This window comes from Aphis gossypii, chromosome 1, assembly GCF_020184175.1.
Source record: "Aphis gossypii isolate Hap1 chromosome 1, ASM2018417v2, whole genome shotgun sequence".
NCBI classification, from domain to species: Eukaryota; Metazoa; Arthropoda; class Insecta; order Hemiptera; family Aphididae; genus Aphis; species Aphis gossypii.
Genome location: NC_065530.1, coordinates 86084360 through 86104108, shown reverse-complemented (window position 1 = coordinate 86104108; position 19749 = coordinate 86084360). Strand labels below are relative to the sequence as shown.

At 23.9% G+C, this 19749-nt stretch overlaps 1 protein-coding gene across 5 annotated transcripts; it reads left to right on the top strand.

The window, feature by feature from the left end:
• Positions 1-1655: 1655 nt before the first annotated feature.
• LOC114127828 (aquaporin AQPcic-like) lies at positions 1656-19130 on the top strand. Of its 5 annotated transcripts, none has more exons than XM_027992504.2 (6): positions 1656-1910; positions 15746-15942; positions 16023-16166; positions 16242-16466; positions 17928-18008; positions 18086-19130. In XM_027992504.2, exons 1-6 carry the CDS (start codon positions 1886-1888, stop codon positions 18179-18181), a joined length of 768 nt encoding a protein of 255 aa, XP_027848305.1. In that variant the 5' UTR covers positions 1656-1885; the 3' UTR covers positions 18182-19130. The 5 variants fall into 5 exon arrangements, with proteins under 5 accessions (XP_027848305.1, XP_027848000.1, XP_027848154.1 ...); XM_027992199.2 differs by lacking the exon at positions 1656-1910 and adding an exon at positions 7313-7579; XM_027992353.2 differs by lacking the exon at positions 1656-1910 and adding an exon at positions 10693-10777.
• Positions 19131-19749: the final 619 nt, after the last annotated feature.

Genomic DNA, 19749 nt, shown 5'->3' with positions numbered 1-19749 from the left:
TTTTGGGGGTTATCCCTCCCCCCGAAATTTTTTCGTGTTATATTATGTGGTTAGATATGCTATACTAAATACCAATACAATATTATAATAAAATGAGAACAATTTTTTAGCTTAAAACTGCTCCCGAAATTAATTTCCAGTTACGGCCTTGATTGCAGTATATTATATTGGCCTATTGCCTTATTGATTAAATATAAAAACGTATTTTTCATTGTCAATTGGTATTATTCGACTTATGTTTTTTTATAATACTTGGTTAGACTATATTATCTGCTATTTTATTATGTTTACTCGTTTTAGAACTAATTCTATGTTATAAAAACAGTAAATCATTAAAATATAGCAATGCGTCTTATAATAATAGGAATAAGGCACTTACTATACTGTATGTTGCTTGGGTGGTTTACATCAGTGTTTCTTAAACTGTTCAAGATCACGGAGTATTAAAAAATAATATTTTTTATAAGAAACCCATATAACATTTTCTTTTTAAAAAAAAGGAGAGTAGAAAAACATAACAACAAATGGCAACATTGAACAATGAACATACAATACAGCAAAACAAAATTTAAATATTTATTTAATTATTTAGGTATTAGATATAAAGCGGTAACGTAGCACATGCGTGGTGTTTGCCTATTTGGTTTCTTTTTTCATTATTGTTAGGTATTGTTAAATGGTTTATAAAATTATTGTAGAATTTTGAATAACTTTTTCTAAGCTTATTCAGAAGTTAGAACCCCAATTAGTTATTCGCGGAACACAGTTTAAGAAACACTGGTGTACGATGTACCTATATTATGCGAGATTTTAGCGATTTTATACAAAGTACTAAGTTATAGGTATTTTCCTTATCGGTAAGCGTTTGACTGCAATTAATCTCCAGAGATAAGCGCTGAGTGCATACTAAATGGATTAAAAACGATTTGCAATAAACAGTAGTTAGCCGTGTTAGGGTTGTCTTACAATCAATAATAATAAGTGGCTGACAATAAATAGTCCAATGAGAGGAAGTAACCGCGATTACTGTAATCCCTATCACCCTATCCATTACGTGCCGCGTTGTAATTTATAGTGTGATCCATCTTAACTAAACCACTTATATCGCTAATTAATTTCGTCAAGTATGCCATTTAAAAGTTTTAATTTTCTATAATAAACTTTTATTCTAGTTTATAAATTATTTTTACTTTTTAGCAAACATTCAATGTAAATTTGCTTGTAGTCTGTAGGCATAAAAGAAAATTGTACTGAATAAACCTACCCTATCTTTTATTATTGTCCCGCAATTATATGTTACGGGTAAATGGGGAATGTTCAAATCCTTGGACGAAGAAAAGCGTCATTACTCATCAGTCATCACCAATCGTGTATTTTTGTATCTAAACTTTTAACCCCGCTACAATCAATCTCAGTAATCAGCAGTCAGTATCCTTGTTGGTGAACGGGCGGCGCGCGGCGTGCGAATTAAGCACTATCACTCTCACGCCTGCGCACTCGACGTTACCGTTCGGCCGATAAAAATGTTATCGGATAAGGCAGGTAAACCGCGTAACGGATGACACGGAATATAATAAATATAAACAATTCCAACATATGGTTCAACGACCGCGGTCATGGGTGGTGGTGGTGGTGGTAGCGGTAGTGGTAACAACTGCAGCCGGTGGTGACTGGCGTTGGTGGTGTACTACTAACATGTAGTAGTACTGGTGTTGTTATAACGGTGAAAGCGGCAGTTGCGGTAGCATAGTATCTTAGGCGCGATTCGTAGTAAAACTGTCTACAGAATTGATCGCGACGGCACGCGGCGCTCTTCAGCTATTTAGCGTAATATTATACTTTTATTTTCGCATTCCGTTCGAACGGAGACTTCGAGGAAAATATCATGCCGACATACGTCTACAACAGAGGTAAATATTTAAATTTATTGTTATAAGTACGAAGATATTAACATTGGATAGATGAAAAATATTTCAATTATTTTGTATTTCTATGATATTAATGACGTCAACTTTTTTTTTATCTGCTATCGTCATTATTAATTACTATCATCTTTACACTTATCGTAAAAAAATTTATTTTTTCTGCTATTAAAAAATATATAAGAGTTGACAGAATGACTAATTAATACTATGAATTATAATAACGTTTGTTGTACTTACATTAAAGTTAAAATGTGCTCATTGATCAGGTTTACTTCTAGAAATTTCCACCGATTTAATGATAACAGCCTACGAGTAATCGTTTTACCACGCACCCTTAATACATCGAAAGCATCAAAATGTTATCATTTATCAGTTATAAGCGTTGTGTGCGCTTATCGGTTAGACCTTATTTTAGACGCCAAAATGTATTGATTTCGACGAGGTGAACTCCTGCCTGTAGGCTGTAAAATTACATAAGTATTAAGTTTAAATACATTATTTATGCTCGTTTTAATAAAAACGTTAATTTTAAGCAATTTGATGTTTATTTAATATAATTAACACTTACGAATTATAAATACATACAAATTCAATAAAAATTAACTACCTATAGATTTGTAAAAATTAATACAAATAATGATAATCAACATTTTAATAATTTATGATTACACGGTCACTTACGTTACAAAATTATACAATATTTGTACGTCGTATAATATAGTATTATATTATAATAAATAATAATGTACATAGTATATAACTTTTTCAATTGTTATAAATTATTGGCGACCCCCTATTACAATTTCAGGACGCCAAGGTTACGTATCATTAAGATAGATAATCATTGTTTTATTATCACGTGTATGTTACTACTGAAGTCTGCAGTTATGGATAATATTAAAAATCCTCGTAGGTTATAACACTATAAAAAAGTTACTCTTTAGATCTTTAATATACACCTCATCAGTCATCATACCAAAATATGTGCTAGAAATAATGATAAAAATGAGAAAATAGGTGTTTTATTCCATTCATTTATAAAAGTATACTTAATAATGGCACTTATGATATTCTTAATGAGTAAAATAACTCAAAACTCGAAAATGAGTAAAAAAAAAAGTTATAACTTACAAGTGACATTAGAAAAATGTGAAAAAACTTCGTACCTAACTTTGGATGTTCTAAAATTTACCATAAAAGTATAAAATATAAATACTAGAATTTCCAAGCCTTGATTATCAATATAATTTATCCTCCCGAATTCCGAATATCATCTTTACTTTGTTGTAGTGACATTTGTTTTTAGTCAGTGTCAACTTGTCAAGGCTGCGCGCCAGTGCCGGCTTGACATTTAAATCGATGTGACGTATTTTCCGTAACAACAATTGATTACAATATCCGCAGTCCATACTTAATACTACATAATAATGAATATTGATTTTATTATATTAATTATGATTGTTAGTAAAAGCATTGTAAATGTTAATCAGAATTCTGTACTTTCCGGAATTAAATTTACCACCCAATTATCAACTAGTACATAAATATTTATTTTAGTGTTATATTTTGACGATTTGGCCCTCTGCTTTATTCTAGATGGTGAATCTATGACTGATCAAATTTTAACGGCTTGCAAATTATTTTTATATCATTTTTTAATCATGTTTAATTATATTTAATAAAAAAAAAGTTCTTTATACCTAATCGCTGTAATATTTGTGAACGTTTATTTTCCTCAACCTTAATACTAAAATAAAAAAATATATTGTAAACAATATATTTGTATTACATTTTTTAACTATTTGTATAATTTATATATAAATAATAATTAGGACTATGCGTTTTCCTATTATTTAATTTAATTTGAACAATTTCCGAGGAACCTTGCATTAGATTTTCAAACATTTATCAACTAAACATATTGTTTATAGTGATTAAAAGTTATGTTTAGTACTGTTTACTTCTAATAAAAGAATAAATGACTGAAAGTAATATAAATAAATTATTAAATATTCTTAGAAATAGATTACTGACAAGACATCTTCGTCCAAAAATCGTGTTTTCGTATACAATTATTTATTATTAAATTTTAAAAATTGCGAAGTATATTCCACATCTTTTATTTAGCTGATTGGTTTTACCATATTTTTTTTCAATATGAATGTTTATAAAATGTAATATTACTAATATAAATGTATATTATGCAGTTTCATAAAACATATATTATATTGAATATTGATTGGTTCATTAAAATTTAATTGATCAATCATGGGCCACCAAATTATATTTAAGGGACCATTATTAGCTCAATATTGATTCATTAAATGTTCAGTGATTGTTTAAGCTACCCGATAATAATATATAGTGTCATGAGTAAAAATTTTTTAAACTTACATGACAAAAAATTATAGTTATCTTAAAATTTCAATGATTATTCCTTAATAGTTTTGTGAAATGACATGGATTTTGTTCTAAAAATTTCTAAAAAAATTTAAGTGTTTTATTTATCAAATAATTTATACACATAACATATTATTACATTTTATTAATCTTTAATGATTATAGTTTGTTATACTTAAAGTATAAAAGTACATTAATGTATAAGTATTAGTGTGATTTGAGTCTTCAATTATTCGTATTATAATTTTTATAATCTTAGTGATGATTAATAAAGTACATAATACATATGTTAAAACAATTATTAGTCCTTGATATTTATTTAGCAAGCTTAATATAGTAAAGTATTGATCTAATTCAATCTAAAAGTTGCGTCCTATTTATAAAGAAAATTCTAAGATAATATTATTTATGATAAATAACTACAGTAGGTATGTGGCACAAAGTCATAAACATAATTAATGAATTAATATTTTGACATTAATTATCATCAAATATAGTGAATAATATACAATATTTTACTTTGTTTTAAAATTTAAACTTAAATATCGTTGTATTGTAGTCTAACCATAAAATGTATTATTTAAAAAACCTATACAAATTGTTGACAAGTAACTTTTGAAATTTTTAATTGATGAAGTAACATAATGTAGTAAGTTCTAATTTGTTATACATAATTATTTTTCCATTAGGTCTTGAAATTAAACATTTAAAATTAGGGTCGCTGTAAATTGCACCCCGTTTAAAATTTTTTATGTAAATTGCGGCGGCCCGGATACATTTTATACATACGTACATTGCAGCCTGGGTATATTTTTGTATATGCCTACTTAAATATTTTTTATTCATACGTAAATTACGTCTAAAGCTTTTCTTGTTAAATTATTCAGTCTCTGTCTATTTATTATTGGTTCCGAAATTTTTAAATGATTGTGATTTTTAAAACTATATATACAATTATTATTAGGTATCGTTAAATTTCAAAAAATACTTACACGTAACTGTGCAACATATCAAATCGATCAATATTAAAGATAATATTAATGCTTATCTTAATATCTATTTTTTTAATTATATATAAAACTTGTTAATGTTACCTAATAATTAAATATTACTTGTATTCACTATTATATTTATATATTTTTAACTATTTAGAGTAAAGACTAAATCCAACTTGCTATCCAAAACCAACCTTAAAGTTTAAAATCGAAACTTTTTTGACTAATTATACATACACACACTCACACACATACACACAAAATACACATTTGTAGTTTTTTTTTTTGATTATAAAAACAATACAAATAGGTGGAAGAAAGTACTGGTATTATAAATTTTACTATAAGCTAAAATAAAATTTTTGAATAAATAAAATAATTATTAAATTTAAGTTCAAACATAAAACATTTACGCACATATCATGAATAATTATAGACGTATTCGTATGCATTGTACGCAGCTTTTTAATTAGCATCAATTAATTTAATTTGATGACTTTTATATTATTATTGTTTCATCGTTTTAAAATATATTTATTTCTATAAAGGATGTCCCGCATAATGTTTATTCCTATATACGTGCTGGCAGCTTAAATATATTAAACTTTATCGAACTATTTTAATGCTTAATGTTATCTATTATATTATCTTTTATTAAAAATACATTACCATAAATTAACTGTTTTAGATTTTTAAGAAACACGAAAACGAATAATAAAACATTTTTTATTTTAACTTAAATTTCCATGAACTATAATAATTGTAATTTTTAATTCAACGATAGCTACCTATTCAAAATCAAATTTCAGAAATAGGTATTATTTAAAAATAAATTAATTGTAAGGGACAAATTCCATAATATACACCCTGTATGTATAAAATATAAATATATGCATGTAAAAAAAAAACTGAAAATGAATTTCTATTTTAATGTACATAGTAAAATGTAATATGATTTTTCATGTAATCTGTTTTTTTAATATTATAATTTTTATGGTATGATTCATTTTTATAATTTCGTATATGATTACTGCCCTCATAAATGCTTAATACTAATTAGTGCTATCAGGGTTATTTATTCTAAAGAGTAATATAATAATACAATTTTTTTTTTTTTTTTGAATTAATAATGATATATTAACTGTGCGTGGTAAAACGTTTCCATATTATTTTTTTTTGAATTTCACAAATTGCTTATAACAGATTATTGGTTATTAAAAATGTATACAAAATTAAAAATAATTAAGAATAGGTATTGTATAAATAATACTTAAGAAAATAATTTTAACCATACACACACACATATATATATATATATATATATATATATATATATATATATTATACCTAATACCTATACATATGTATTTAGATAGTACTATAATAAATATTTTTTTTTATTCTTTGTATAGTTTTATTATTATTAATAATAATAATAGTATATTATTTATTTTTACTAATCTTAACTTCTTAAATACTAGCATACATATCTTTATTGACTTAAGATGATTTACTCCTATAAGGTATACAAGGTATTTATTTTATAGTTGATTGTCCATTTTCACTTGTTGAAAATTTTGACAAGATACTGATGAGAAGGTACAACTGAGATAGACTTGTTTTATACTTAAAATGTTGGCTTTCGTAATAGGGTCTAAGTTATATCGTGTAAATAACAATAAGAAATATCTAATAAATTATCTTAGTGTACAATTTTCAAATTAAAAAACATATCTTTACATTATTAATTAACTTACCAGTTTATATATGACATATGTATTATAATATGACGTAGGTACATGCTATATTATACTGTAATATATATATCATATGACATATAAGGGTTATCATATGTTTAATTATTTAATTATGTCTATATTATAGATTTTTACTTCATGCAATATGGTACAAGCGTATTATTAGTTTTACTGTTATTGTAACTATTGGATAATAATGGTAGGAGTTCTATTGTCACGGTTCGCTGCCCGCCATTGATTTAGTACGGAAACGGTGTTTCTTAAAAACGCACTTTTGGTTCTTTATACCCATTTACTCATTGTATTCTAAACTGAAAACAGCGTCCAGTGTTTTTGTCATCTGAAAAATACAGTGTTTTATACCATCCTTATTTATATTTTTCAAATTTATCTTTAATATAAATAAACATGCCCGGGTTTTTTGCGCGTTCGGGGAGTGTATCACGTAAACTATTCAAACAACTCGGATCATCAGTTTCCTTTGGTGATTTTTCAGAATATGGTAAATAATAAATGTTTGTTTAATATACAAGTTATAGCATATATATAACTAAATTTAAATATTTTCAATTTCAAAGTTGAAAATTGATATAAATAAACTCTGAAATTATGCTAAGGATTATAATACCTATGCATTAATAATTTTTGTTAATTAGTATTTTATGCGTACAGACATACAGTTATTTATTTGTAACTAAATATAATAATTTATAGTTGATATTTTATATCATCATTCAATTCATTATTGTGTACTTATTTTATTTTAAACTGCATGATTGTTATATGATAAAATCAGTAAATATACTTTGTTTTAGATTGGATTAAAATAATGATATGCGCTTGAGGTTGATATTTTTATCATTATGGATTGTAAATCTTCAAAAATTTTAAATTAACTTAAATTTTTTTTAATTACGTCACACACTTTCATATATTTAAAAATCTTATAATGTCGCGGTTGTATTTTTGATTTGGCTCCAGGGCCGCATCCAAGGTTCTAGATTTTTTACATTTTTCCTCAATGTCTTTTTATAAGTACTTGCAACATTCTGTTAGTTTGTGTAAGATATAGTTAGGATTACTTCACACTATAGTTTCCCATGTATTAACGAATTTTCTTTTGCCTTTTTAAACTGTGTGTTATTCTAATGTTCCACTCCTCGGTTTATTTTAATATAATTTTTTATATTAATGCTTCTTTCAATTTATTTTACTATTTTTTTTTATCATTTATAACTAAGTGGAAGTAAAAGTGTATACGTGATAAGTGATATTTTTATAACTATAAACTATTCTTTCAGCATTTAATTGTGCTGCATGCTCATTTAATGTTTTTTTTTATTTATTTAAAAGCAAGTTTTGTTTAACTAAAATGTAGTTTATGGTTGTTATTTGGTTAAATAAGTACGCAGTCGAGTCTCTATAACTCGAATTTCTTATTGTCCCTATGAAATTCTTATATCCTCAATGCAATATTTGTAACTCAAAAATACATATGTCAAATTAATTTCTATCTCCTTTGAAATCCGAGTTATCAAGACTCGATTGTATATGAATTAAAATAATAAGGTCCTATTTTAACTTAAATAATTGGAGATTTAAACTAATTTTATTGTTAGATTGGTTTCAATTTATTTTAGAATTTTATTTATTTCTCGATGTTGATTACTTCTTATATTTTGGCTATTTTGCTATAACATATATTATGAAATACCACTTAGAGAGTGTTTAATTACAAGTTAGATAGGTACTAAGTAATTTTTTGCAATATGTATAGGTATTTTAAAATATTATCCTTAAAAAACAATATTTTTTTAACTTTATCACCTATACGTTTATATAATGTCATATTGTTAAAAAGTTGTCTCATTACTTTTTAATATTACGCCATTATAATTAAATTTGTTGTTTTTACACCTAATATTTTAATTTAAATGATGTGTAATAAATAATCCTATTACAACTGATAATATTAATAATAATAAATTATAGGTATTTAGTTAAATTTAAAATAATTTGTAATTGTTTATGCCTTATTAACTGATAAGCTTTATAGTTCTTATTAATTCTGGAAATTTATGTTATGGTGGCTAATTGCACTTTTTATAACTTATTATAATTGAAGCAAGTGTATTTGACATTATATATTTCATTATTAAATAAATTTATTTCTTGTGTTGCTTTGATTGTTATATACTTATATTTATGATGATTATTTCAATAGTTACTACTTATATGCCTAACCTAAATGAGATCAGTAATGGTCCGTGTTCAAAAAAATTGTGTAAATTCTTCAGATACGTTTTATAAACCTAATAGACTATAATAAATCAACTTTCGACTTAATATTATCATGTCAATGAAAATTTCAATTTTTCCTATTTTATTTAAAATAGACTGTGTAGTAGGTATGTAGTGTGTACTAAATAAGTTAAATTTATTTATAATTTTAATATATTTAAGACTTATCAAACTTATCACTAGAAAATGTATGTTTTGTATGTGTATAATACACATATCTAGATTACATATATTTATGATTAAAATAATTAATATACTTTGACATTACTCTATGTAGGTACATGCTTATTTTATTTTATTATTGGCGGCCACTAAAATAATATATATTATAATCATTAATCAATAAATATGATCCAGTATTAATATTAATGGCTTTAAAATAATCTTTTAATATAAAATACAAATACATTTTTGGTTTGTCATTATTACAAAATAATTGGTTGAACACATAATAGGTATATTTATACACGTCTGCCACTCTGGTAATAATAGTCAACCATGCGAATTTAAATAAATACAAAATCAATTTTAAGAATTTTTTGTATGTTTAATAAATAAACTAAGTTCTGTGAACTTCAATTATATGAAGAATAAAAGAACTTATTTTAATAAAAAAATACTTTAGTCAGAGTTAGGAAATATAGTTTTAAACATGCAATACAGGTTCGCTCTGTAAGTGGTATAGTACTATATTCTATAGACTACCGCTGTAATATATATTATATTTATAAGCTAAAATAAATGTATTTATTTTGAAATTGAAATTATAATATGTCAAAACATAACATGTACATTGTAAAATGTACTTATAAACAATATACATGATATATTAGTATATTACGTATGAAAAATTAATACAATTGATCTAGTTTATAATTTCAATTAAAATTATCTTTTAAATAGGTACATTTAAAAATATTTACCATTATTGGTGTCTAATATAGTTCAACAATAATTTATTCGATGTATTATGTCATGAAAAAACTGACAACATGCTGACAGATGTATTTGCTTTAAACAATTAACTGCAATAAGTTAATATTTACAGTAATTATGTTATTTTTGGCTGTTTACAAATAAAACAGTTTCATTTTACGGGTGGGGATTGTAACACTTGTATCTAATGAGTATCATATTTTTCTAACTATTCAATAATGTTATTCAATTTGTACACTACATGTAGGTATCAGTGTACCACTTTACGAGTCTATTAAACTAAATTAAAATAATATAAATTGCTGCTACATAATATTATATTAACAGTTGTAAAATAACGAATTATAAGTTTATAAACCTAATAAACAATTTCATTAACGCTAAATAATTAAAATGGAAGACCTAGTTGAACTAACAAATCACAAACATTTCAATAAATATTTCTTTTATCGACACAAAACAGGTATATTGCTATATTATCACATTTCATTATTCATTTTCATTTGGTAGATAATCAAAATAAGTTTTTTTTATTTTAATTGAACATAATATTATTATATTATTTATAAACTTTATTAAGTTCAAAACTTCACACATTGATTTTTTCCTAAAAACATAGTTGATATATTTATTAATAAAATACGTTTTATTATTATTATTACTTTTATTATAATATGTTTTATACAGTTACATTGTTCACTAGTTTTAAATATAACGGTACCTATACATTTATTTCGAAGTTTCATTAATTTAGCGTTACGATTTCACTATTTTCTGGTCGAAGATCTTTGACCTACATCGATATTATATTTAGTATACATAAATAAATTTAGTATAAACATTTACATTTTTTTATTTTTTTTCAAGACAGTAAAAGTATTTGCTCGACAATTAGGTTTTAGTTCTTATGTAGTGTGTTTATAGGGCTTATGCATTCCGACCGTAAAGGTCCATTATGTAACAACAATTAAGTTATTGTTTGTTTAAATCTAAACTTATTCAAATGAAATAGATCTAGTGCGGTAGATGAATAACGATTTCAACATGAGAATTCAATCCATATTACGATTGATTTTTTTTTATAAATATAACTTTTAGATAATTTTATTATATAATATTACAATGTACAATGTACATGGAATATTAGGGTACACGTATTTCAAAAGCACCTATATTATATAATTTCCATATTTTTTGTACTGTATTTTTATAGATATTTACTTATTATTGATGTTGTATACTTTTAAGTATATAATAAAGTTAAACAAATTGTCGCAAAGTATTACAAACTTCGTACTTTTAGTATAAATATAAAAAATATAAAAAAAAATTAAACAAAAAAATGTATTTTTAAGTTTGGATTTATTGAAAATTAATTAAGAGTTCATTTTTTATGTATAAAAATTAAAAAAAATAAAATTCATTATTCATAATATACTTATTTATTTATGTATTTTATGTATTTTATAACCAATATTTTTTATCTAGAAAAAAATACTAGGTATCGTATTTGTCTTTCCTTTAAAATTTAAATAAAAATAAGTTGTACGTAGACGTTTTTAAAATTATTATTCACTATATTTTATTTTATATAAACTTATAGCAAAAAGATACATTTGTAGCTTTAAAATTTTAATATTTATGAAATAAACATATTTTATTAATATACTTCTATACATTTTATCGTTATATTTTATGTCATGTATATTATATAATAATGCTTATCTATATTGAAAAGAAACAAATAATAAGTTTCTTTATAATGGTACCTAACGTACCTAATAATTAAAAAAAAAATAAAATGTTTTACAAGATACCAATAACTTCTGAATAGCATAATATGTTATGTTATGTCACATATGGCACATGTTTGCCTATAATGTTAAGCGTTAAACGATAAAAAATTAGACCGCTCAGTATTGAAAAACATAACCTTATTTCGACACGTATACAAAAAGAAAAAATATATTAAAATACTAGGAAGATATTTTATTGGTTTTAAATTCAATTGATAAATTGATAATAATGCTAATATAACGAAACGTTCAAGATAATTGATATTAATTAGATATCCGTCTTGTCTATCGTTTTATAATCCCAATAAATTTATAATATAGTATATTATTATTTGCTATGTTATTGTCTAGGTATTGATATTAGCAATTGTTATTTGTAATTTGAACTAATAATGTATTTTCTTGAATTAGATATATTTATATATTTATTTGTGTGTATAACAACAACAACAAAATTATAATCTATTATGTATATTGTATATAGTTATTTTAAAAAATATATTCATACATAACGCCCCTCGTAGATAAACCAGTATAAGCTATTATATAAATATAAAATAATTTTTATGTTAATGTGACAACTATAACAACAAAAATTATTATAATACTAATAACCGATAGGTGTAAGAGTACTTTAAAGAATACATTTAAAACAAAATTGTATAGTTTTTTAATAATTATTATCACTAGGTAATATTTTAATCATAAATACAACTAGTTTAAGTAATTTAATTAATTATTCAATTATTTTATTAAAATTTTGTTTAGTAAACGGAGTCTAAAAATATATTTACCACTGTGACCGCAGTTTTTCTGACTTAACATTATACTTTTTTTTTTAATAAAAATTTTATTGAGATAACGAGTTTTGACATATTTTGACTGTTAAAAGAAGAAAACCTTTTTTGTCGGGTCATAGTATGTTCCTTAGCTGGACAAAGTATAAAAACTAATTAATAACGTCCCTCCTTATATATCTGAATGTTTGGTGTTATGTAAATTATAGAAAACATAATTTAGTATTTAAAATTTTAAACTACAGATTGTCATTTTGTCTTCATAGTGGATAATTTTTAATCGAAAAATACTCATTTCTTCTAAATCTATTAATGTTTTTGAATTTATTTGTCTTACATAATTACCGAATGAAATAAAATAAAAACAATTTTATCGTTTTTAAATTTTTGAATTATACCACCTTAAATTTTTATTTCATATTCTGAAGCATAATATTTTTAGGAGTATCTATTTTAGTACATAAAAATCGAAATTTAGGTGAGTTGTTTATGAAGAATAAGTATATAAAATTTAGATGAACAAAGTGGAGTGGTGTGGTAATATATCTTATCTACCTCGAGTCCCCGTATAATGTTGGCCTATTAGTCCGATTATTTAGTACTTATTTCAATTTTGTTTCATAGTACTCTATAACTGAATAATATATTATACATTATAATAATGCCTATGATACAAATCGCATTACAAATTTATATGTTATGATGATGAGTATATTGGACAAATGGAGTTTGGATTTCAAAAGAGGTCTTTGGATGTGGATTCTAAGAGTTGATGGTTTTACTTTATTGTTATTAACTATAAAATATATTTTAAATTATTATTATATTATATTGACATTTAATAAATTCATGTTTCTTTATTAATAGTCCTTATAGTAGATTCATTTTTATCATTGAGTTGTTTTGCCTAATATTGAATTGTCTGAGTACCCAATTAATTTATAATAAATAATAATAAATATTATGGTCGTGCTCCAGCGATGCAACACAATTCAAAATTTAAAAACGTTTTCTCTCTTGTTCTTGTTCAGTTGGCAGTTGATTGTTATTGTGGTTGATTAGATATTTCAAATTTAGATGACGCATTGACGTACGCCTGAGGTATAGTTTTCGTTTGTAAAACGTATATATGCGTGCTGTATAGTTAAGCAATTTCATATCTACAACCTATGAATATTTTCCAGTAAATTATCGATTAGCGATTTATAAATTATATTTTATATTCTATTCTATAAAGTTGGTGAAATCTTTTCAGACATTGGACCGATATTGTGTGTGGTAAATAATTTTAAAATGTTTGAATATAATAATTTTGTAACATAAAAGCATATCGAAAATTATTTCAAATTTAAACACATAAATAAATGCGATTATAATAATAAATTATGTGTATCGCATTACTGCAGTGTTATTACTAGTGTGATTATAATTTTAGAATTAATAAATATATTTATATATTATATTTTATTATATTTATAATATATAGTTTAAGATTAATAATCTGACAAAACTGATGATTTATCTGTGTTGAATTATGGTAATAGACTATTACTATTTAATCATAACTTATAAAACTATCATAATAAATATTAATAATGAGATTTTATAATTGTGTTTAATATAATTTGTGAGAAATAAAGTTAAAATAAACATAAGATAAATAATATTACAATAATTATTGTATTGTGTAGTTACTATAAAAATATAGTCCACGAATTTTTTTTATATTTATATTATATTCAACAAGAAATTATTTTCAGCAGCAAAAAGCCTAAATGGCTTGTAAAGCTAAAAAAAAAAAAAAGAAAAGAAATTATAATCAACAATTTCAACCAATAGCCTAAATAAATGCCCGCCAACATTGTTTTGAAATTTATTGATAAGGTAACTAATGATAACGTGTGATAAAAATTCGTCGATATAAATTGGAACGCATTACGCAGTTTATATACTATGTAATAACTAATAATATACTAAAGACTAATGCTTAATATTGTAATATGTCTAATGTCTCTATTAAACATTACTACAAACAGTATAACATTATTATAATAGAACTATAGAAATCTGTACGATGGAATTATATTATCATAACATAAGTAACTATAAATAAAGTATTGACATAAAGTACTTATCATTAAAAACTAAATAGGTATAGGTACTATGTACCCAGTGCCCACAGTATATTTAATTTGGTTCAGTAATGCGTATACTAAGGTTGGATACTCTCGCATTTTATGATCTTATTTTTTAATACAATATACATAATACCAACCACTAATGATAAGCAGCTGAAGCTCTCATCCTTCTTTTCTCTAAGTTGTGATCATAATATTCATAGTTTATACCTATTTAGATTTTAGTTAATTAGTTTGTTATTGTGATACATAGTTATACTTTATAGTATACCCATAGACTTAAGACTATACTAGGTTCATTATTATATTTTCTTAGTAGTTAGTATGTATAATTATTAATTAGGTAATATGTATTAAAGAAGAATAAGACAATGTGTTCATAAAATTTGAATTTTGTTCTTATTAGATATTCTAGTAACCATCTATTTAAACTTAATAACTATAACTTCAACTACAATAGGATGTATTCTTTTATTCTTTAACATTACCTAGTGATAACTCATTTTCATATTGAACACATATTAAACAAACCAAAACCAAAACAGTCACGACATAATTAAATAAGTTGTGTTTAAACTTGGTGTTCAACATTTAAATGAATTATTTAACTTTTGATACTGTACCTTTATTAACACAAGGTACACTATATTATACTCAGTTAACAACAAAACAAAACTCATAGATGTATTTCTTCTTTCAGGTACAGCTGAACAGAACCAATTATATGAGCGGCAGCCATGGCAGAAACTTTTGTTGATATTCTTAGTTGAACTGATTGGTACTGCGATTTTAATGTTATTTGGTTGCATAGGATTAGTTCCTAAACATCCAGGCAGTGAAGTTGGTGAATATAATGGTGCTATTGGATTTGCTGGAATTGTAGCTGTTATTATTGTTGTAAGTATACTATTAATTACTTGTATATTAATATACTTGTAATATATTGTTTACTAATTATAATTTTTCACTAAATTCAGATTATTGGTCGCATCAGTGACTGTCATATAAATCCATGTGTTACATTATGTGCATTACTGCTTGGTAAATTACCAATATTGACAGCTTTTGTTTATTTCTCTGCTGAGTTTTTAGGAGCTATCATCGGTTATGGAGTTTTAGTGGTAAGAATCTAAATTGAATTATTCAAGTAATCAAAAAGAAGATAGGATTTTTATTTTTGTTTTATTATTTTATAGGTTATTTCACCTTATAATATATTGAGTTCATCGACAGATTCTTCTGGAATTTGTGTAACAAGCCCAGTTGTTGGATTGGCTGCATGGCAAGCCCTTCTAATTGAAGCTATAACAACTGGAGTTTTAATACTTCTAGTATGTGCTGTCTGGGATCCTAAAAGTGGTAATGGAGATTGTGGTTCTCTGAAATTTTTAGTTATGATATTCTTGACATCAGTTGTTATTGTAAGTACTTTTAGAATGTGATTATTTATTATTGTTAAAAATATTCAGTTAACGATTACAAGATAAAAACGTGTTGGGTCATTTTAAATGTACAAAAAATATAATTATATTAAAAATAATATACAATACATATTTGTAGCAGTTAAGAGGTTTTAAATTTTAAATATTTAAAATTATACTTAAAATATTTATTATTTAACAATGATTATAGTAACACGTTTTTTCTGTGGTATTCGATAAATTATAAAATGTTTGCGCTTAATTTATGCTTTTTAAATTTTAGTTAAATATAAAAAATTATTAAGTATTAGCATGTCTATCAAAGCCAAAAGGTATATTATAGTTGTAGTAGTAAAATAAATAATCAAAAATATTTATATTAAATAAATATTTGGAACTCAATTTATTAATAGTTTGTATTTGTTTATTTACACATTAAATTTAAGTAGTTTAATAAAATAAATTAAAATCAACCTTTTATTTTCATGGTAAATTTACTACTACAAAAATTTAAAATAATTATATAATATAGTAATATAATTTTACCTAAAATTGTTTCTATCACTACTATTTTACTATTTGGTAGATATTAGAATTAAATCAAGTTTTAATTATTGATAACTCTTTGTATTAAAAATTAATAAAAATATACTTTTTTAAAATTTTTATAAATTTATGAGTATATTTTGTGTGTATACAACATAGTATTTTAAGAGGACGTATTATTCGCATGTGTTGTTTCCGTCTTACACACATATGACAAAGCAAATTTTCATTCACCAGATTCAAAAGTATGCTGTTAGTTTTGATATTAGAGTGAATTGACCTATTATATAATTTAAAGGAAAGATTATTATTTTTAGGGCCCATGTAGCCTTTTATTGATATTATTATTTTTAAGTAAATTATGACCTTTTTGAAACTATATTTTAAAATGATCATAACTTACTTAAAAATATTAATATCAATAAAAGGTTTCGTGGGGCCCTAGATAAAATCTTTCTTTTAAATTATATAATAGGTCAATTCACTCTAATATCAAAACTAACAGCATACTTTTGAATCTGGTGAACGAAAATTTGCTATGTCATACGTGTGGAAGACAGGAACAACACATACGGGTATGACGTCCTCTTAAGACAAAAACACAATATAATCTAAAATCTTTTAATTTATCACATATAATAAATCAATTTATTATCAATTTAATATTTAGTATCTTTTGTTAAATTTATTTTGAAGGATATTTTTATGAATTATAAATGTTTAACAAATGAGTTTTTCAATTGTTATTGGTTAAACAAAGACAGTAAAGCATTTTCTTGACTCATCATTTATAATTAATATAAAAAATAAAAAGCATAAAATATAAAATTTTGTCTCACTATTAAAAAAAAAATATTGGTTTTTTACATTTTTAATTGCCTTCTATTTTGTACTATATTTATAATTTTGTTCTAGGGTCCTTTCACTGGAAACAGTTTGAACCCAGCACGATCATTAGCACCAGCAATTTATAACAACTCATGGGATATGCATTGGGTAAATTTTATCATTATAATAAGTATAACTTTTAAATATTAATGTATAAAATATGTTTAATTATTTTTTTCTCTTAGATATACTGGGCTGGTCCATTTTCTGGAACAATAGTATCAACACTTTTTTACAAATATATTGTTATGGCATTAGATAACAACGAACGAGAGAAATAAAGTGATATTATTTTTTAAATAGACTTAAGTATCACATACCTGACAGCGCTCAAAGCTTCCATTGTGCTTTTTTTTTTACATAAAATGCAGAAGTCAGTGTAAATTGTGTCTTGTAATATCCTTTAGGATATATTTATCTCCATATTTACTTATCTACTTAATTATGTTTTTATCTCCACCAAATTATTTAGTCTTTATCTGTTTGATTGTATTTTACTAGTTTTTTTTTTTATTGTATATGAGTTTTCTTTATATATAAGCTATGTATACTAAATACTTTATACATCAAGCTATCTACAATGTTGTTTACTAACAGTATTATGTAGATTTATTTAAGTAAAAATAACTAATATTTATTTATTGGCAATAACTATTCATTGTTATACAATACTACATATTAATGATAATATGTATTGTGTATTTATAATGAATATATATTATATTTTTATTTTATGTGCATAATAAAACTATTATATTTTTAATGTAATTATAATGTGGTTCATTTGAATTAATATAAAATACATATGGTAAAACAATATGACAATCTAAAGTTAAGTTTTATAACTATATGAATGTCCTCATACTTGATGATGTCCAATGTTAATATTAATTGTGTCTCAGTTCAATAAGTGATTGTTTTATATATTATATGGTGCCTAACCTTATCTATAATAGTTTTGTACTAAAATGCACAAAATAATGTATGTATTATGTATTTATGCATGTAATATGTACCTATAATATATTATAGTATACCTAGTATAGTAGTTAATAGTTAATTAGCAATATTTATATTTTTTATACTTTATTTTTTTTTTTTTGCTGGGAAATCGATGTTTAAATATCTATGAAATACTTTTGTGATAATATAATTTATATTATTAACTATTTAAATATTTTTTTCTCATCCAAAGTTTCAGCAATATAATATTGGTTATTGTGTGTTTAATTCTTTAATTATTGTGCCCATAAGTATTCTTTATTTTGACCTTATAAAATTAATTAATATAGGTATTTATTGTGGATAACAAAATAATTATCTGCAATTATTATATATTATGTTTTTGTTACAATCAAATAATGTGTATATGCCCACTTATCCCCAATGAACCCGTGATACATTCAATATGAAGTGCATCTTGAATTAACTGTCAAATGATAATTAAACACTCAAATTAATTTAAATTAATTTTGTCGAAATAAAGTGTGCAAATTGATTCCCAATAATAAATTCATACATTTATATCAGTGTATGAATTGGTTTCCATACACATAAATAAGTAACTCTAATGTTGTTAAATTGTTATTTTTAAGAATATGAGCTACATTTTTATGTATTTCAGAGCAAATTACATATTGTTATGATTCGCTTGACAGAAAACTTTTTCAAAATATTTTCTTTTAATAACTATCCAAAACAGTAGTTTACTGACTGACTTGTCAGTTAATTTTTATAATTATGATTTATAAATTTTTTTAAGTTATGTGAATATTTAAAATTGACACCTATTCAAAGAAAAAGGTTACATTGTTAAAATAAATTAATGATTAAAAAAAAAAATTTACTT